Source organism: Gobio gobio, assembly GCF_949357685.1.
Source record: "Gobio gobio genome assembly, chromosome: 6".
Classification (NCBI taxonomy): domain Eukaryota; kingdom Metazoa; phylum Chordata; class Actinopteri; order Cypriniformes; family Gobionidae; genus Gobio; species Gobio gobio.
In genome coordinates, this window is record NC_137102.1 from 37,628,304 (window position 1) to 37,650,499 (window position 22,196).

The window sequence follows — 22,196 nt, forward strand, 5'->3', positions numbered from 1 at the left end:
AAGAGGAAGTGTTGCATTCGTAGAGTGTTTGTCGCCATGTCGTCGAGACCGGTCGAGATGCTGTTATTTTCATCCTGGAGTCAAATCACCTGTGTTTGGCCTTCAGGGACGCTGTACTTTGAGCGCATACATCTCCCCGTTATGGTAAGAGGCGTGACCTCTCCGGGCAACGTGCGCTAAGCTGCTGTTGAATCACAACACGGGAACCGCTGGCACAATCAGAACTCATTACGTATTTCTGAAGGAGGGACTTCATAGAATAAGGAAATCTTCAAGCCGTTTTTAGGACAGTGAAAACAGCAGTATACAGATAAGTAAATTGTGTGAAAAATATGTTTTTTTACACGCGAAACATGAACACGTTATATTGCACACTGTAAACACAATCAAAGCTTCAAAAAAACGGGACCTTTAAGACAGCTCGAGAGGTCTCTCAAGTGGTTAGGAGTTGCCAGTAGGGGCTTGTGATGGCACTGAGGAGATAAAGACGTGCGCAAATCTTTTTAGAAGAGGAAGAATGTTTTTGAAATGTTTGACAATGAGCAGTTAATCAAACGGTAACGTTTGGACAGAGCAGGCATCATCTTTGTCAGTGCTGGATAATGTAGTGCTGAACTTGCCTTTTATAACATGTTTCCTCTGTTCAGCTAATTCAGCAAGCAGTAGCGCTTCTTCCTCCCACCAGTGCGGTTTTCTTTTGAAATCCATGGTGGCAGATTATATTAAAAAATCTAGGCCATAGGCAGGTCAGTTAATAGCATACCAGTTTAAATTTGTTAATAAAGACATGGTGGAAAACTTGTTTATCTTTCATCTCAAATGTATATATTATAATGTATTGTCTTGTGAATTTATCTGAGAATATTCTGAAATAAGCACATCTATTCAGTGATTGGTTCATGCTTATGACATCATCCAAAATCCTGTTTGAGGCACAGCAAAGTGTCGTAAATCAACTCTAAGATTGACGCTTAAGATTTAGTCCTACACTTCACTTAAAGTATGATTGAGATGCTTGATAACTAACTTTTAAGCTCAGATTTGAGTCAATTCTTAGCGGTGTTGTGAGTTATTCTCAGATGCTTGATAAATACGGCCCTGGTGTTCTTTATAGTTTTTTTGTGAATTTTAAATTATAGCTAATTTCAACCAGAAAAAAAATCACAATACTTTTTTTTTACCAAATCGTCCGTTGTGACTTTTTTTGCCCTTCGTTATGTATATCTGGATTATGCTGTGTTGTAAATAAATCCAAACAAATCAAAGATTCTTTTAATCTCCTGGGGTTCATTTTGAGTCTGCGAACCACCGGAGTGATATGTAATCTGTGCAATATTTTAAACTGCATTTCCCAGGATGCATTGTCTGTTAAATAAGAGGGTGTTTCACATAGCATACCCCAATCTGCTTTGTGTATTGCTTACCGCAGGATAAGTTTCCCATAGTCTCCCAACTTTATCCGAATTATCCTTGTTCAAATGTATAAGTATATTATAAAACGACTAAGTACTGATTGAGAATATGACAGTTTGTTCAGCTGTTCCTCTATTGTTGAAAGACCAAGGCCATCTGGATGGTCCTTTAACTTCTTTGCATATAACCAAATACATAGCTTTGTATCAAAGAAGTGTTTCCTGTCAATATTATACTTTGAAACAATCTGATCAAAGGTCATCAAATTATTTTCCATTACATCACCTATAACACAAATGCAGGTCCGGATTGGCTAATCGGGAGCACCGGGAAAATTCCCGGTGGGCCGGTCTGTTTTTTTGGCCGGGAGGGCCGTTGTTGTCATTGCACTGGGTTGAAATATGGATGCTGTCCCTAGGCTGCCTGCACTCACAGCAGGCCCACTTTTTTATTTATTATTTTACCGCGGTCCAACTTTATTTATTATATTTTCTCGCAGAGCCCGCAGGTTAATGATGACGTGATTATCTTTTGACTCCCTGGACCCGCCCCCGACACAGCACCGTGCAAGTTGTTCAAAATAAAAAAAGTCAGATCAAAATGGATAATAGGAAGCGCAAAGGCGGCGCTGAAAAGGCCAGAATAAAAAAGAAGAAAGCTTTGGAAACTGACGTGGCCAAATGTTCAAAGCTGAGCACATTTTTCCTAAAAAAAAAACAAATGAAGACGACGAGGCCGGTAAGTAAGCTAACGTTAAGGTAGTTAGGAGCAGTGCAAGTTGCTAGCGACCCAGCAAAACAACGTTGTCTGCAAACCACATTCATGTATTAAACTTTTTCTTGTTGCTCTTCAGCAGCAGCCGCCTCTAGTCCGGTTCGCTGCTAACAGTGAAGAGCAAGGCCCAGTAACGTTACCAAGCACCAGTCCAGGCACGTGCAGAGGGGGGGGGGGGGGGGGGGGGGGGGGGGGCTTTGGGTGCTCGAGCCCCTGCCCTTTTTCAAAATGAATCAAAAGTGCCCCTCTCAGACAAATATCAATGATAATATCGTGGTCAATAAAACTAAATAAATGTTATTATTATAACATGACAATGTATACAATAGTAACGAACGGCTCAATAGTCGGACAATTTCTGTTGAGGCGTTGCTATAACGCGTTGCTATGGGTTGCGTGCGTTTTGATTGACAGCTGATTTTCCACTGTTCGGAAACGGCTCTCGAGCCAAATATGGTCCTTTCAGAGAGTGCGTGGCCTCACGGGAAAAAAGTAAACCAATATATATATATTTTCATCCATAATTAGAGCTAATGTGTTGATTTAATTACAAATCTATATATTATATATTTTAAAGTATTACACAATTCACCAATGCCCGTTTGTCATGTATATACACCAACCAATCGTGATCTGGCAAAGCAAGTTCAAATGCCATTGGGCGATGTGGAGCGGTAATTTTCTGTTCTTGTTCATAAATCAGTTGAAAATTACATGGACAGACAAACTAACGTTTGTGGAACGATTTCCTGCGGTTTGTCTCATTTTATGAATTGCATCACTGACAAAATGGATTTTAACTGACAACAAACAAATCCCTGCACAAAACCATGCAGTAGTAGCAAAAGTCGCATTAATGGTAAGTGTTAAATTCACTTGTATTTATGTATATTGATACAGCGTTTACTATTTCATGAAACTATCAAAGCTAACAAAAACCAAGTGCCACCGGCACCTACAGGCCTATTACGCGAAGTGTAGGCTGGCGAAATTGTTACGTGAAAGGACATTATTATATTACAATTTTTGAAGCATTATGAAATAAGTCTCTTATGCTCATAAAGCGTGCATTTATTTGATAAAAAACAGCAATATTGTGAAATATTATTAAAATAATGGTTTTCTATTTTAAAATAATTTACAATATAATTTATTCATGTGATTACAGCTGGATTTTCAGCATCATTACTCCACTCTTCAGTGTCACATGATCATTCAGAAATCATTCTAATATGAGGATTTAATGTCAATGATGAAAAGATTCTTTGATTGATAAAACGTTAAAAAGAACATAATGTAATAATATTTCACAATATTAGGCTACTGTTTTTTCTGTATTTTTGATTAAATAAATGCAGGCTTGATGAGCATAAGCATATATATATATATATATAAAAATACGGTATATATATATTTACGTATATATACATTTATACGTATATATACATTTATTTAATCAAATTATTTATTTAATCAAATTTGATTAAATAAATTATACATTAATTTATTTAATCAAAAATACAGAAAAAAAAGTAGCCTAATATTGTGAAATATTATTACATTATGTTGCCCCTTTTTTCCATTTGAGCCCCTGCCCCTGAAGAACTCTCTGCACGGCCCTGCACCAGTCATGAGCCCAACCCACCAGAATGGGCAGGTAGGATTGTCAATCAGAAGAACTAATAGTAATGAAGAGCCCTGCTCAATGAAAAATGCCCTGAGATAATTAATGATAACTGATGATTCAGCAATACATTAATGAAACTGACTTGACTTGATTTGAAAGCTTTGTAAAAAGGGGATATTTGTGGTGAGAAATAAATGTAACTTTCTCTTAATGTCAGAAAGAGAGCCAGGACCCAGTTGTGAAAAGACTAATGCTCTCACTGTGAATTGTACCATAGTGTGTGAATAAGCAAACATTATCACAAAAAATGCTTTTCTTACTTAGTATCTTACTTGTTTCCAGTTCAAATATATAAACTATTCTTAATTCAAGATACATTTACTGGACAAGTGAAAAGGCAAAATAAATTATGCCTTGTTTTCTGAAAAGAAAAGAAAAAACACCCTAAAATTTGTTGTTGTTGTTGCTTAAAACAAGCTAAATCTAAAACAATTATTTTTTAGATAACAGTGCAATACTTGTTTAATTCTTTAACTAATGTTTTCATATTTGTGAAAAATATTTGAAGTTGTAAAGCAGCTGTTTCCTTGAAAAAGAGATGCTACTGTCATTAGAAAGTGCAATACATTTTATTTTAATCTTTATTTTTCATATATTTATTTTTGTTAGATTTTTTCTTCATTTCAATGTTTGGATATTTATGAATACTAATTCTTAAAGAATATAGACTGTCCTGTTATTTACTGTTCTAATAAATATTCACTGTGAAGCAAAACTTAGGCTACTATTTTTGCACTGTATTTTTTTTTTAAAATATCATCATTTCCAATTCAAAGAATTACAAGGCTGTATAGAACAGTGCGCCTATTGCAGACTTATATTCTGAGGTTTTAATGACATTATTTTAATATAGTCAGTCGTGAACTAAAGTGGGCCGGTCTAAGGCATGAAACTCCAGGGCTGAAAATGAGTCCCAATCCGGCCCTGCACAAATGCCTTGTGTTTTTTTTTCCAGCCCATCATTATTGTGTATAGGTGTATATGGCGAAAGATGTGTAGCATAATTGTTTGCAAACCAACCTCCACACTTTAATCATATTATTAAGAATTAGGTTGCCTTTGATTAAAACAGACAACTTTGTTGATGGCATGTATAATAAATTGCGAAGAGGTATCAAAGCAATACTTGCCTCTTCCGCACTGACCCAGGTCGAGATTGGGTCATCTAGATCAGGGGTTTTCAAACTGTGATCTGGGGACCTACAGGGGTCCTCCAGAAGGTTCTAAGGGGTCCCCAGAAAATTTCAGAGAATAAAAAGACAAAGCAAAAATAAAGTGGATCAAACATTTCTTGCCGTATAACATGTTTGCTTTGTATCTTTCTAGTGAGTTTTTCTCACTATAGTCCCCTTTATCTTGCTCACTGCGATTGTAAGACAGTATTCCTAACACAGTACGTAAGCTTACATACATTTATTGTGTAAATTTCTTATACAAATAATTTTTTATAGAAAATATTCTTCAAGTTTATACATCCAACATTAAGTATAGCCAATTTAAGTTTGGAAACAATATGTTGTATTTAGGGGGTCCCTCATAAAAGGTTCATCATATTCGGGGGTTCTAGGCGTCATTAAGTTTGAAAAACCCTGATCTAGATGCCATTCCAGTATGTATTTTAGGTGAGCAGATAAGTGATATAAATCAAATGAGGGAGCTGCCAAACCTCCAAATCTGCTATGGAGTAAGAGAAAGCTTACTTCTAAGTCTAGGCCTTTTTTCCACCAAATAAAAGTTATAACTGAACCACGTAGTTGTCTTCCGCTCAACCAGGAAGCAAAATAGGAAGCATCTGGAAGAGGTATAACAGTCGTGGTACTATGCTCTTCTTAACAAGGTGAATAAAACCATGTGAAGTTTTAATAAAAACCATTGGACTTGTTAATGAAATATGTCTCTTCATTAGCGTCGTTGTTACAGTTTATTCATTTTAATGGCCTTAAAAACATTGCATTCAACATTCGGAAAATGTCACTAAGTAATTAATTAAAATGTAGTTAAATGGAAGCACATTTAAAATACTGTATTGTGTGACTATGTAATTCAAAGTATATTGTAAAAAGAATATACAAGAATGGAAAGAGTTAAGGTACAGTTATAACATACATAGTATAACAAACTATATTGTTATTGACTACAAAGTGAGTAATTTTTTGTATTTTGCATAAGCCAAAGGTATGAGCATACATGAGCATTATTATTACCGGTACCTGTAAAATAATATGTTCATAGTATATTGCTTGTGTGTTCTAAAGACACTCGTTATAAATTTGTAATGTACTTAAAACACAAATAAAGTATACTTATTATAACACAAAAAGTATACTTATAACCAGTGGTGGAAATGGCCCAAATTCATGAGGCGGACTCTAGTTTGGAAAGTAGTTTTTTTTCTAACAAGTTCTTCTCAAAGTGTATTGACACTTATCAGTAATATCAGTATATTGTAAACTACAGAAGATGAATATGATGTAACCATGCATTTCCAACATGACTTTGCATAAACATACACGCCACTTTCTAAAGCCAAATGGCGTGTTATCTGTACGCATTTTGAACTATCCGCGTGTATGTCTACGCCATGTGATTCCGCGTGTATGTGTACGCCGAAACGAACCATCATCTCCACATGTATGTCTACGCCGTGTGATTCCGCGTGAATGTAAATGGATTTATAAACATACTAAATTATGTTTTTTTTTTAAATGTAAAAATGCAGAATGTTTCTTGTGATGAGTAGGTTTAGGGGCAGTGTAGGGGGATAGAATGAAACGGCGTTGATAAACACGCTAAAAAGCGATTATGCGTCTTGATAGCACGCCAAAATGGCATACGAATTGGCATGTCACACATACGCCATTTCATGAGATCAGTCTACATTTCTATTAAAACCATGTGACAGAGTAATGGAACAAAAGCTTAAAATGTCCACAAAAGATAATATCTGTAAGAAACCTTTGAGGAATCTATCAATATGAACATTCAGAACAGTCCTCCATTCTCTTTTATCCAGGCAGGCTGTCACCACCACAGGCTACAGCAACCAGCATTAAATACCAGCTATGTGAAGAATAACAGATACACATTTAAATTCTACTTTTATTTTCCATTTATTTACCTTTGTTAAAAAAAGACTGTGTTGTCATATGTGATGTTGGATTAAAGATGCGCTGGCTCCTTGAGCAGCGGCGTGCTGCATCCCGCGTAGCCAGGCCTTCAGACTGACGGCAGAAGGTCTGGACTCTATTGCAGCATTCACTGGCCAAGGACCGCCCAAAAGGATGTTTGACTGACATGTAACACAACCAATCACAGTTCATTTTGTTCCCATCGACCTGTCAGATCCGCACAAGTACTGCATCCACTGCCTGGGCCTGGCCCACACTGAGGCTCCTTTCTCTTTGAGGACTTGGAGGAACATCGCTCATGGCCTGACGGGGACCACTTCCGTTTCTCTGACAAGAGCCTTTGCCCCCCTTGAGGAATGGTGAAGAATCCATGTCCATCTCGCAGTCAGAACAGGACTGGGCAGCACCCCGACACAGAAGGCCATACAGACCTCCAGGAGGAGCTCACCAGGGTCTTTGATAAAGCTGTTAAAGGGATAGTTCACCCAAAAATGAAAATTAGCCAATAATTTACTCACCATCAAGTCAGCCTAGGTGTATATGACATTCTTCTTTCAGACGAATAAAATCGGAGTTATATTACAAAAGTCCAGGCTAATCCAAGAATTCGAATTTGATTCATAGTTGCTGTTTTTGAAGTCCATAAAAAGTGCATCTGTCCGTCAAATAACGTGCTCCACGTGGCTCCGGTGTGTTAATAAAGGCCTTCTAAAGCGAATCGACGCGTTTGTGTAAGAAAAATATTCATATTTAAAACTTTATCAAGTAGAGTTCCAGCTGATGGATTTCCTTGGAAAAGTGTTGAATGTTGACAGTGAAACTCAAGATGCGTACGTGACGTCATGACGAGCGGACCTGGTAGGTTTAGGGGAGTAGGTTTAGGGGCCGGGGCAAGGGCAGTGTGTGTGTGATGGGTAGGTTTAGGGGTAGGGGCAGTGTAGGGGGATGGAATGAAACGCCGTTGATAAACATGCTAAAAAGCGATTATGCGTCTTGATAGCACGCCAAAATGGCATACGAATTGGCATGTCACACATACGCCATTTCATGAGATCAGTCTACATTTCCATTAAAACCATGTGACAGAGTAATGGAACAAAAGCTTAAAATGTCCACAAAAGATAATATCTGTAAGTAACCTTTGAGGAATCTATCAATATGAACATTCAGAACAGTCATCCATTCTCTTTTATCCAGGCAGGCTGTCACCACCACAGGCTACAGCAACCAGTTAGTCTTAGTTGGTTAGTCTTTCCATCGGCAGGGGAACTTTCAACAAATTTTCCATAAATTGAACAGGGAAGGCGTCGGCCGAAAGTTAACTTGATAAAGTTTTAAATATGGATATTTTTCTTACACAAACGCATCGATTCGCTTCAGAAGGCCTTTATTAACACCCCAGAGCCGTGTGGAGCACGTTATTTGATGGGCAGATGCACTTTTTATGGACTTCAAAAACAGAGCAACTATGAATCCAATTCTAATGCTTGGATTAGCCTGGACTTTTGTAATATACCTCAGATTTTATTCGTCTGAAAGAAGAATGTCATATACACCTAGGATGACTTAAGGGTGAGTAAATTATGGGCTATTTAAATGTTTGGAAAGTGAGGCTGTTTTGCGAGTGGAATTTTTACCCAATCTCGTCTGATACAAGACATTTGCTCAACAGTCCGTGGTCGCTGTTGTCCAATTCTCCTTTTCGTGATGGGCCGTTCATTTTCAATAGGAGTCAGATCAGGCTGCATTTCCCAAAAGCATCATACGCATCAAAAGTTGATCGTAGAAAAATTGCCACCAATGGTCTGTACGATCAATTTAGGCTTACCATGCTTTTGGGAACCACAACCCTGGACACATGGCACATCCATTCTATGGTGTCGAGTGTCTATGAAACCACGTGCATAATGATTAGAGGTCGACCGATAGTGAATTTTACCGATAACTAGGTTGGACCGCACTTGCCGATAACCGATTATCTACCAATAGTTTTTAAAATGTACTAGATACTGGATTCAAAAAACAATTAAACCAGTGCTGAACTTTATAAAAAAAATAATAAAAAACTGTACTGAAAATGTGCTAAATTAACTTCTTCAAATTCTTCAGAAAAAATGTTTAACATTAAAATATTACAGGTCAATTTTATGTCTTTACCTATAACCTAGAAACATCCATGTACATTTCATAGGTAACACTATACAAGTCCCTATGCAACAAGGATGCATTAGCTTACATGAATGATATGCATTATGCATACATTTTTGCAGCATGTATTAATATGAGCAATACACTTGTACCTTGATCATTCATGTAAGATCATAGTGCGTTAACCAAGGTTAACAGATACAAATTCAAACTCAATTTAATGCTGAAATTAACATACTAACAATGAACAATACTTCCACAGCATTTATTAACCTTAGTGACTGTTACAAATGGAATCTTATTGTAGTGTTACCATTTCATATAAATCCAAACAGTCTGCTTTTTTAGAAGATTATCTAATAAAAAACAAATGCATTTCTGCTTTGTTTCTGTTGGCAGCATGACGATACAGTTTGCTTTCTCACATCACTAATTTTATACATGCAACATTTGGGTTGGACTTCCGTGTGTTATCACATTGATTGAACCGCTTGAGGTACTGCTAATGTTAGCGTCCTCTCAGCCTCGAGGACAAACATACATACTGCTGTTCTTTACCTGTTAATGCAGCATCTAGTCAAGATTTTAATTACTTTATAATTGTTTGGCAACAAGTACTGTAGTGCTCTGTATTCATACCGTTTCGCTGTCGTATTTTATAAACGTGCATCTGACGTCTCAGCGTTCTCAGTGCAGCGCCACATGCGTGAATGTAAACACAAGGCGTCAGTGATAGTTTTTTATTTGGCCTCTAGAGGCCGCTCTCGTGATATATACTGCCAGCAGACCCTTCTCAGAGCTCTTGTACTGTGTAATGACAGCACATCCTTCTCAGCCGCTCCAGCAACGGACGCAACACGGGAAAACGATCAGTGAGGATTTTTGCCGATAACTGATTGTTCCACCAATCAGCTATTGGTGCCGATTAATCGGTCGACCTCTAATAATGATGCCTGGCATTGTCTTGCTTCCCAGGAAATGTGCCATCTTGATCGCAGTTTATGTCTCTGTACAATCCCAATATACACCTCAACGTCAATGGTTGCCAGGGGTGGACTGGGACCAAATTTCAGGCTGGGAAATCTCACACTCACCCAGACCATTCCATACCCACACAACAAATTTTGAAACCATGGACAACCCTATTTTGTGTTTGGCTACAACCATCACAAAAAAAGGTTTAAATCCTTAGGCTGCGGCCGTGCAAAATAATTAAAGGTCCTGTTCTTCGTGATCCCATTTTTCAAACTTTAGTTAGTGTGTAATGTTGCTGTTAGAGCATAAATAATACCTGTAAAATGATAAAGCTCAAAGTTCAATGCCAAGTGAGATATTTTATTTAACAGAAGTTCCCTTTCAAAGCCTACAGCGAACGGCCGGTTTGGACTACATCCCTGTACTTCCTGCTTTAATGATGTCAATTGAACAGTTTGTTGACTAACCTCCGCCCACAAGAATACGCAAAAAAGGGGGCGTGGTCTTGTTGCTCTCCCACATGGAGAAGAGGAAGTGTTGTGTTTGTAGAGTGTGTTTGTTGCCATTTCGTTGAGACGCTGTTATTTTCATCCCGGGTCTGATTCCGGCTCAAATTGATACGGTAATATAGACATGTTTACAATAACATTGAGCGCATGCATCTCCCCGTTATGGTAAGAGGCGTGACCTCTCCGGGCAACGTGCGCTAAGCTGCTGTCGAATCACAACACGGGAACCGCTGGCACAATCAGAACTCATTACGTATTTCTGAAGGAGGGACTTCATAGAACAAGGAAATCATCAAGCCGTTTTAGGACAGTGAAAACAGCGGTATACAGATAAGTAAATTGTGTGAAAAATACTGTTTTTTTTTACACGCGAAACATGAACATATGTTATATTGCACACTGTAAACACAATCAAAGCTTCAAAAACACAGGAAAAACGGGACCTTTAAAGGTTCTCTCTTGAACTGCACCTTCTGTGCACTAGACATTGTGTAAGCTTTGACACTGTGGGAACTCCTCCCCTTCTTCTGAAACCTTATAGCAGGGGTACTCAATAGGCGGACCGCGGTCCGGAACCGGACCCAGACGCAATACGATTTGGACCGAAGCCAAAATCAACATTATAATTTAGTTATGATCCAAGCGAGTTTTTATTGGTGCGTGATTTCCTATATTGTTTTCCTAATAGATGTGGTTTATCTATCTTCTGTGTCCAATCCAAAGATCAAATCAGGAGCTCTGATCACTGTAATCACCATGACAACTCACTCACTCAACGCGGGTTGTGTGTGTCATTCACAACAACGCAGGCGCTAATCCATCTGCTAACGGTACCTGTTTTCCTTGCTAGCGAAAATCATGGCGTGCTCAAAACATGACAAAAAGAGAAAAGTCGATTCTGAAAATCGCGAATTTAAGACAGTGTGGACCGACAGTTATGCATTTGTGCTGCCGGCGGGGAGCACAAAACCAATGTGTTTAATTTGCAATGAGACGGTTGCCGTTGTCAAGAGTGGTCATTAGACACACCTTCGGGCAACGTTTTTTCTTATGAGTTTGTAGACTATATAATCGGGTGAACCTCCTCCCACATGAAGAGCACTGGTGCGGCTTCTCTCCATGATGAACAACTCTCTCATGAATTTTCAAGGATTCTGACCGAGTGAAACTCCTCCCACATGAAGAGCACTGGTGAGGCTGCTTTCCAGTATGAACACTCTCATGAATTTTCAAAGACTCTGACTGAGAGAAATTCTTTCCACAGTGTGAGCACTTGTACGGTTTCTCTCCAGTATGAATTCTCTGGTGTAATTTTAAGGAACCGGATGAAGTGTAGGTCTTCCCACAGTCAGAGCAAACATGAGGCCTCACACCAGTATGAATACGCTCATGCTGTATTAAATTTTGCAGTCGTGTAAAACACTTTCCACAGAAAGAACAAAAGTGAGGCTTTACACCAGTATGAATTTTAAGGTGTGTTTTTAAGCCTGATGCCAAAACAAATGTTTTATCACACTGATCACAGCTGAATGATCTCACTCCAGAGTGACGACGCAGATGAGCGGTGAGAACGCTTTTGGATGTGTAACTCTTTCCACACTGAGGGCATGTGAATGGTTTTTCTCCAGTGTGAATTCTCATGTGCACATTGAATTCATCTTTGCGACTGAAACTCTTTCCGCACTGAGTGCATGTGAAGGGTCTTTCTCCAGTGTGAATTCTCATGTGCACTTTAAGGTGTCCTTTCTGTATGAAACTCTTTCCACACTCAGAGCAAGTGACCACATTCTCTCCAGTGTGACTTCTCATGTGATTGTTAAGGTCTGATTTATGCACGTAAAACATTCCACACTCGGTGCACGTGAAAAATCCTTTGACTCCAGATTTTCCAGCTTGTTTCTGTGTGAAATTCTCTTCGGTCTTTGAAATGACTGAGTTTCCATCTTCATTTTTGAAATGATGAGGTTTTTGAAACAGAAGATGTTTGTCTTCATTTTTATATGTCAGTTTTCCATCTTCGTTTGTGAAATGATGCTGTTTGTCTTCATTCAGTTCCATCAGGTCTAAAAAAACAAAATTAAATTCCATTAAAGAAGGATAAATGAGCATCAAAGCAATAAAGTTCATTCTTAATTTAGAACCAATCTACTTTACTACTGAGTCCACTAGTATTAGGGCTGCCCCCTAATAGTTGACTAAACGTTAGTCAACTAGAAGAGGCTTAATCGACCAAGATTTTATTAGTTGGTTAGTCTTCATGAGGACAGATTGTTAATGGTGGGTATTAATCTTGTGATTACAGTATTTTAGGCAGGAAATCCAAACGTTCGCCTATCATCCATCGACCTCAAATATGGCTTATCAATTAAAACATCCAAGTAGTAGCAACTTTACATGGCCGCACGCTCTAACGATAACCTAGATAAATGTGCGCAATTATTAGGCGCCAACCAAGTGTTTGTGAGGCCTGTAGAAGCTGAAGTATTACTGTTCTTACAGCATGACAGAGGTGCCGGCGCGATCACTTGCCTTTTTTCCAACTTAAAATAGTCATTTTTGTCACAAGATGCGCTTTCTGCCATCACGGTAGGCCTGGTCGATAAAACGGTAACGGTATACCTTTATCGATAATAGTATATATATTTTTTTATTTAGACTTTATCTAGCCCCGCCCCTTTTCAGCGCTGTGCCCATTGTGTTTTTGTCTTTCGGTTTGTATTACCACAGCATGAAGTAGGGCTGTATGATTAATCGAAAAATAACCGAAACCGACATTCAGAACCTCTAACCGACGTATTTTTCCCATGTCGGTTATTTCGGTTTTCACGTGACTGTCAGTCACATCAAGTGCAGTTTGCAGGCACACAGACAGATGCAGGAGCGGTTATCTGTGTTTATAGATGCCCAGAATCACTTTAGTAACTGCATGTTTTACACAGTTTATATACAGGTCAGTTAATCACCGTTCTTATAGCCTATACGCGCTGCCACCGACACACACACACACACACACACACACGGCGCGCGCAAGCCCCGAAGCCAGATCGCTTTCACTTTCGTGCTCATAAAGTTTGTCAAGTAAATGAGTTTAAAGGCTTGCCAGTTTCACCATTTAAAGCGATTGTGCACTATTCAAAAACAACAATACGGAAAACTTCTCCGTTCAGTGCTCAGCTTTTTTCTGTGACACAGAGAGCCGAGCAGTGTCGCGCCTCTGACAATGCGCGCACCCTGAAGGCAGACCTCTTTCATCTGCGTCCTCACAAATCTTTGTCATTGTATGTGTTTTAAGCCCTGCCAGTTTGAACATTAAAGCGAGTTTAGACCATCAGATTTGTATTATGTTGAACTAATGCCTGATATATTGTGACAAACACTTTTTAATTAGAAAAAAAAATTCCACCTTTAATAGTAGAAAATATTTACAGTAGGCCTACAAACCTTATCAGGAACTTACTCAAAAACCTTATGAGGGCAAAAAAAAAAAGAAGCAAAATAATCGTTCATTAATCGTAATCGAGGTAAAATGTTCAATTAATCAAGGTTTTTATTTTTGGTCAAATCGTTACAGCCCTAGCATGAAGGTAAGATCTTATGAATAAATCACTCGTTTTAAAATCTTCCCGGGCTACTGAAATTAGTTATGACATCCGCTTCAAAAATGTACAATGCTCATGATAACTTTTTTTATCTCTACAGCAAGTAAATCCACTTCACCAGCTAATTCCTCTTCGACAGCATACGTACTGCAAAAACAGAAGTTCAAAGCTAAAATCCTAAAGATGGCAGACACATGGGAAAATTAGTGCCACGTCAGATGGCAATGAGGAGATTGTGAATAAAAAAAGACATGGATTAAAAGCCTAACACACATCAGACATAAGTGGTTTTGTCTACTACATAAACTCAAACACACATGACGCTCACAGTGTTTTCAGCATCTGCGTCTCAATGTATGAAGACATGAAGTTACTTCACAAGCTTTTTACATTTTCATCAAATACATGCTAAAACTGACACTTAAAGATCTTCATGATAAAATGCCAAATAGTCACATAAAAAGACATAAAAGTGTATACTAAATGAAAAGAAATTATAAAATTAATAATATAAAAAAAGATAATTTATATATTTTTTAAATATCATACAACCAAGGCATTTTTTCACACAAGTTTTCATTTACAATTCTGCAGCATCTTATTTGATAAAAAAATAAAAACGCAATGTTTAGTTGTAAATTGTTATATTGATACATTTTAAACGATTGATCAAGTTACCGTGCGCCATTGAATAGGACGCCGAAAAAGCGATGAAAAATCATCACTCATCGACCAGGATCTAATTACTTGTTATTTATTATTCTATGCAATTATAAATATTTGTGTGCCTTATTGTGGCGTTTACACATGCAAGTAGTTCTTATGTTCAGTAAAACACTCAGATCTCTTTGGAAAGGTTCTTCCTATTCTATGGTGCACGGTAACTTGATCAATCTTCGGCGGCAGTGGCTCAGTGGTTCATGTAGGTTGTCTACAAACTGGAAGGTTGGTGGTTCGATCCCCGGTTCCACCTAACCAAGTGCCGAGGGGTCCATGAGCAAGACACCTAACCCCAGCCTCTCCCGACGAGCTGGAATGGCTGACACCGCCGTCAGTGTGTGAATGAGTGTATGAATGGGTGAATGTGAGGCAAATGTAAAACGCGTTGGATGGCCGTAGGTCTGTTAAAAAGCGCTATATAAATGCAGTCCATTTACCATTTACCAAACTTTTAAAATGTTATTTTGTGAACACATTCCTATTTCGTTTTTCAGAACTCCAGACTGTGACCAAATGGTCGCATTTGAGAGTGTGCGACTGAATTTTACATCCAGTTGCACGTGCGACCAGTAAATAAAAAAATAAAAAAACAGTGCACTCAAGTTAAAAGAAGTTCAACTTGTGTCTTATTACCACACATTCTTTGTGAACAGCCGACCCTCTACAATGCGAGTAAATCACTCGCATCATTCTGGGCGACTCTGTGCGTCCGTTGGCTAATAAATTCTTAGATTTTACTTGCCGGTGTGTGTATGTATAAGATACATTTTCACTCACTGAACACTGACTGAGCGCTTAAGAGTTTCGCTCTCCGTCAAATGATCTGAACTGTTTCAATTCAGTTTCAACTCAATGGACGCGCAGCGTATCTGTTTTTGACCTACCATAAACTCTAGTGTGAAGGTGCACAATAGAGATGCGTGGATCAGCTCTAACGTCACCCGAATTCACGGTTTAAAAAAATCATCCCACCGCCACCCACCCGCATCTATGATTTTCTCTGATTTACATATCCGCACCCAACCCGCAGCCGATCGTCACATTACAATTATTCAAATTCTCGTAAGCATGATATCGTAACACGAAGTAGGCTACTTTTGAAAAAGTTATTCTTTGGCGAAATTAATTTAAACCAGGTGTCGGCAACCTATATGGCCCAAGGAGGAGTAGGCTAATTGCTGGGACGTGAGCAAAAGCGAGAGATGTGTTTATTAATTCAGATTAAGTACATTGCACATACAGATCTACATTTTGAGGTAGGCCTAATCAGTTATCATAGCAACACATCTTGTTTTTATTACATTAGGGGCTATAAATATGATTGTGTGAGATACAATCAAAGCACATCAATTAAAACAAGTCAATGAAACACGCAGCTCTGAAAGCACAAGCTTTCAAATCCATGCACACTTGTGTGTCAAGTCAAGTCACCTTTATTTCTATAGCGCTTTTCACAACACAGATTGCTTCAAAGCAGCATTACAGTGATGATAGGAAATGAATTGTTTTAGATGAAAAGCTAAACTAAGTTTTTGATTGAATAATTTCTGTTGTAAAAACTGATTTCAAAATGTAAAAACGCATGTAAAAAAAAATATATTGCACAAAATGAAAACAATGTAAATATTATTATAAGTGTGAATCAAAAAATTAAAAGCGCATTTAAAAAACAAAAAAAACAAGCATTATTTCATCTCTTACATGTCTTAGAGTGTGTTTTGGTCATAATTTAGACTTTAAATCTAATTTCAGTTTTTAATCTCATACTAAGGATTACATTTTTTCAATTTTGAAATTTTCTCTCACAATTTTTAAAGTCCTAATTTCAACTGTTCATCTCACAATGACTTAGCATGTCATATTTTCAACATTGTATCTCTTAATTATGACTATGATAATTGAAATGAGCTGATCGGCAATATCATTATTTAGTGTCCCCAACTGAGCAAGCCAAAGGCGACAGAGGCGTGTGTGCTTAATTACTCACTGACAGCTTACAGCTTGTTACGCTTAGCTTTGAGAAGAAAAAAGTTATATGGTAGCTATACATTTTGGAGATATCAAGAATATAAAGTTCCATTAAACATTTTACACATGATGGTTATGCATAAACTCATATGTTCATGCTGGTTGCTTCATGAGTAACGTTACCTGTATCTCTTCAGCAAGCTGATGCGCAAACTGCTGCAAATGAAATTTGTTCATTTGGAAAATGTTCAGAGCCGCATCCTAAAGCTCAACATACAGTTGTCTTCAGCGTTGCGGGTAACGCATTACAAGTAACTTGAGTTACGTAATCAGATTACTTTTAGTTTTTACAGATTTGTTCCTCATTAATCGTTACAGAGAATGAAGGAAAACACCAACCTATTTGTTCCTCTGTCTCTTCATCTTTTATTCTGCAGGGTTCTTCCTCAAACTCCATCTTTACAATAGTAGGCTATGTCAGTAGTTTCTCCTGGAGTAATTCCTCCTGCTTGCTGCTTCTCCTGTGGGAAGATGGGAATATTCCCAGCATTTAAACTCTCATGAACGGCTGTAGGAGCGGCTTCACTGACTGAAGATGTGAATTGTGGCTGTTGCTCATTTAGTAGATGATCATCAACATTTATTACAACACACTTACAATCACTCTCAATTATCCAGCTTTAAGTGTTTTGCTGAAACAACAGTTTAGAAGTTCGGTAAAGTTGAGCAAAATATTAACGTTAAAGCAGCACTAGGTAGTTTTTGCTCTCGGGGTCCCCCTACAGTTGGGAAACAGTATTGTCCTCTACTACTGTCGTAAACTGTCATTCTACATCAGTGGATGCATTGCACGTGCATTTGTTGACATGACAACTATGATAGCCCTGAACACTGCAGGAGGAGTTCACCTGTCTATGGAGTTCACATGCAGGTGTTCTGCTTGAGCCGCGTGTGAAATGTCTTCATCCCAGGTACAGTGGCATATGTTCAGCATGTCATACGATTATAATTTCATGGGTTTTATTTTTTTCAAACGCCAAATGATCGCGATGCTCACGTTTACAAGCCAGCGTCATTATAGTAGCCTAGTCTATTGTTTCCCGTTTTACAGAATCTATATGATACTTCAATTCAATGTTTGAGTGGTAGGTAATCACCATATATCGTCAATATTATAATATCAAGCTACCATAGATGAATCTGCAAATGTGAAAAATCGATTTGCATTATAGCTTGAGGCAAGACAAATAAACCAATATCACAGACATGTTAGGTATCCTAAAATATGATTTTGTACGTCTTATCATATGTATTTACTTGCAAGAATGTAGCCCCTCCTCCTCCAGCTCACGCCCGCGAGCAAACGCCGGCCCAATGTTGATCCTCGTCCTGCCTTTAATCCGATCACTTTCTCGTTTCCTCTTTTTGCTTTCCTCCGACAAAACCTTTGCTTTCTTATTTTTCTGTGCTGCTTCGGCCATGACTATAACATTCGGCAAACAAATAATAGTTTGGCTCGCACGTCCGAATTTAAAGGGTTAGTTCACCCAAAAATGAAAATTCTGTCATTAATTACTCACCCTCATGTCGTTGGACACCCGTAAGACCTCCGTTCATATTCGGAACACAAATGAAGATATTTTAGTTGAAAGCTGATGGCTGAGAAAGGCTTCACACAGGCCTCCATTGGCATTCAGTACATTGACACTTCCAAGATCCATGAAAGGCACTTAAAACGTCGTTACAAAGTCTATCTCACCACAGTGGCTCTACAATAATCATACAATGCGACGACAATAGTTTTTGTGCGCAAAAAAAAATCAAAATAACACCTTTATCCAACTTGTTCTTGTCTTCCGTGTGCGCCTCCACGACGCATGCGCGAGAATATGACGTAGCGCCGGTGTTCGGGAATCGATGAAATACACACTTAAGCTCCATTTTGAGCACTACGCCGAGACCTAAAGCACGATCAATGTAGAATCCAACAGCTTAGACACGCGCGTCTTCCTCTGCTCGTAAACAAATCGCTTCTGGGTCATATGTCCGAACGCCGGATCTGCGTCATATTCTCGCGCATGCGTCGTGGAGGCATACACGGAAGTCGAGAACAAGTTGGATAAAGGTGTTATTTTGATTTTTTTTTGCGCACAAAAACTATTGTCGTCGCATTGTATGATTATTGTAGAGCCACTGTGGTGAGATAGACTTTGTAACGACGTTTTAAGTGCCTTTCATGGATCTTGGAAGTGTCAATGTACTGCAGGGGTCTCCACACTCGGTCCTGGAGGGCCGCTGTCCTGCAGAGTTTAGCTCCAACCCCAATTAAACACACCTGAACCTGCTAATCAATGTCTAACTAGGGCCTTGTAAGACACTGATTAGCAGGTTCAGGTGTGTTTATTAGAGGTTGGAGCTAAACTCTGCAGGACAGCGGCCCTCCAGGACCGAGTGTGGAGACCCCTGATGTACTGAATGCCAATGGAGGCCTGTGTGAAGCCTTTCTCAGCCATCAGCTTTCAACTAAAATATCTTCATTTGTGTTCCGAATATGAACGGAGGTCTTACGGGTGTCCAACGACATGAGGGTGAGTAATTAATGACAGAATTTTCATTTTTGGGTGAACTAACCCTTTAAGGAAGTGGGGGTGGTGGTGGAAGTGACGTATATGCCGTGAAGCAGTCGAATTTTGTAGTTCTTTTTGTTCTCGGGTTACTACCCGAAACCCGAAGTTTAAAAGTACGATTAAAAATGTTACAGACCCCGTCAGGCTATGGCAGACGTGTCATTCAACCTATTGTAAGTCGATGTATCATCACAAGAGGTTTCAAAATATATTATAAAGGTTGAAAAGTTACCTAGTGCTGCTTTAAAACAAATAATACCTTTCTAGCTGATTTTTATGTTAATCTTACTTTAGATGTGATTTACATGCATTAAAAACGGTTTACCAGGATTCAATACATAAAATGAAAACAACTCATAATCTTCACAATTTGTAATATGAAAAAAAAAAACAGTCAGTATAACGAGTTTACGTTTCAGTGATGTACAATATCAGTTCATTTCAATTCACTTCTGAGTGATTCACTAAATGTGATTCAGTCGTTTAGTTGTTTGGATTTAGATTTATCCTAATAAACGATCAAATAAATGTACTCACAGTCTGAAACGGCAGATTTAGAACAGAATGAACAGCGGTGTTCCACTTCTCATGTTTACGTCCCATTCCCTCGCTCACTTCTCTCTTCTCTTCTCTTCTCCAAGACTCGGGTGTGTCTCATTGCTTCGGTTACACGAGCGCCCTCTAAAGGCGAACACCAATCTCTACTATCTGACCATATATTAGACACAAGACAACCAAGATAAAATATGTTTTCTTATTTGAGATTATACAAGCAATCTCCCGGAATATTTTTGATTTGGGATAAAGATTCAAACGTCAAATATCTGCTAATGAGTTTGCATTTGTATTTATCTTCTAGACTCCTTCAACTGTTGTGTGATACTGATGTTGTTTAATATAAATTTTGACTTCATTTTAAAGTAAGATGGTTTTAGTGTTATTAATAAAAAAACGTGAGAGATGTTAAGAGATATGAATATTTACCTTAAAAACTCCAGAACTCCATTGAGTAGCTTATTTTACGCTGCCAGTTTTTAATCATTTTCACAAGTTTCATTGCCCCTGGAATATTTTGTTGTATGAATATCTGAACATGGAATATATCAAAAGAAAGAACAGACCCTCAGCTTTTAAACAAAAAACTTTTTTTTATTCAAGCTTCATGCATTCTTTTTTCTTTTATCAACACTTGAATGTGGGTAAGTTTCCTAAAAAAAGCTACATTTTGTGCAAAAAGCTGAGAAAATCTTTTTGTAAACTAAACTCTTCTTTTTTGTCAAGGACTACATCCTAACATCCAGATCAGATTCAGAACAATGATCAAAACACAGATGGAGTAGATCGAGTCCAACATCACCCCCAAAGCTTCACAGTCCTATAGCTCGTCCTGGGTCAACATTTCATTCAGTAACATTAGGCAGTTTTGATTTATGTGCTGTTTAATGTTGGTGATCTCATTATTTTACACAAGCATATAGAGTGAATTGAATCAGTTAACTTGTTTCATGACTCACGATGGATTCAACTAGTACACAAAATCAGCTTAAGTTCATTTTCATTCCTTTTTTGGACTAAATTGTTTGTCAAAATATAACATGTAACCATATAATGTAAGAGCCTAAATGATCTTACACTCAAAAAGTGCTGGGTTGTTTCTGTAAACACATTGTTGGGTTGATTATGCTGGGTCAAAATTCTGGGTTATTTGGAGTATTGTAAACACACTCTTGGGTTGCTCATGCTGGGTCAAATGAGTTGTAAGGGGGTCATTCACAAATGAACAGCTGGTTGGGTTATTTTCACCCAGCAGCTGTTTTAATTTTTCATTCTTTGAAGAACTTTCTGGATTCTTCACTTCTGACTTGAGGAGCACACTAGTCAGAGCGGGCATTTTATGGTAAGTTGAATATTTACCTATATTTTTTATTAAGTTATTGTAGCAGCAAGCTCATTTCACTATTCAAAATGTCTTTCATATGAATGTGAGGGGTTAGTGTTTATTTATTCTGTGAAACATTAAATAGCTAAGGCTAGCCGGTTATATATTTTTTGTACAAAAATGCCTTTATATCGTTAGTTGAAAACCTTTTTAAATATGCTGTTAAAATTGTAAATCCATCACGTAATCGTATTCACTGGGGATTAATTGCGTTTTTAAAAGGGGAAAGGCATTTCGAATGTCCATACGAATAGAGCGCAATATGTCCTTTATTTTAGCCCCTCAAACGCAAAATTAGGCGGGAAATTAGTCTGTGGCTAATATACACTAGTAATAAAAAAGAAAATTATCTGAATGGCAGCTTGACAACCTAATATACACCTTTAAATGTAAGTCGATTTTTATTGAGAAATAGCACACAAAAGAATGTTCTTTTTACAACTGTCATATGACCCCTTTAAGAACAATGTGTATTTACTTTTAAACATATTTAGATATAAGTTTAGTATGTGTATATGATGAATGATGCATCAGCCAATGTGTTATTATAGGAAATATATATAAACATTTGCTCATTTAGTTGTTATAGCACAAAATGTCAAATATTAAAAGAGGGGTCATCCACCCACCCAGATAAACTTTTACAGAATATATAAATTAATTTTGACATAATTCATATTAACATTTACATATTGATATATACATATAT

At 37.9% G+C, this 22,196-nt stretch overlaps 1 protein-coding gene across 1 annotated transcript; it reads right to left on the reverse strand.

Moving 5' to 3' along the window:
• Positions 1 to 9,351: 9,351 nt before the first annotated feature.
• LOC307128025 (uncharacterized protein) lies at positions 9,352 to 20,186 on the reverse strand. The gene is made up of 3 exons (XM_079819557.1): positions 20,086 to 20,186; positions 17,321 to 17,442; positions 9,352 to 12,697 (listed from the first exon to the last, which is right to left on the reverse strand). The coding sequence occupies exons 2-3, from the start codon at positions 17,376 to 17,378 to the stop codon at positions 11,613 to 11,615; spliced, it is 1,143 nt and encodes a 380-aa protein (XP_079675683.1). The 5' UTR covers positions 17,379 to 17,442; positions 20,086 to 20,186; the 3' UTR covers positions 9,352 to 11,612.
• Positions 20,187 to 22,196: the final 2,010 nt, after the last annotated feature.

Coding starts and splice junctions, on each gene's coding strand:
- LOC307128025 (XM_079819557.1), bottom strand. CDS start 17,378: ATGGAGTTTGAGGAAGAACCCTGCAGAATAAAAGATGAAGAGACAGAG. Junction 12,698..17,320: donor AGAGACAGAGGAACAAATAG/GTTGGTGTTTTC, acceptor TTGTTTTTTTAG/ACCTGATGGAACTGAATGAA.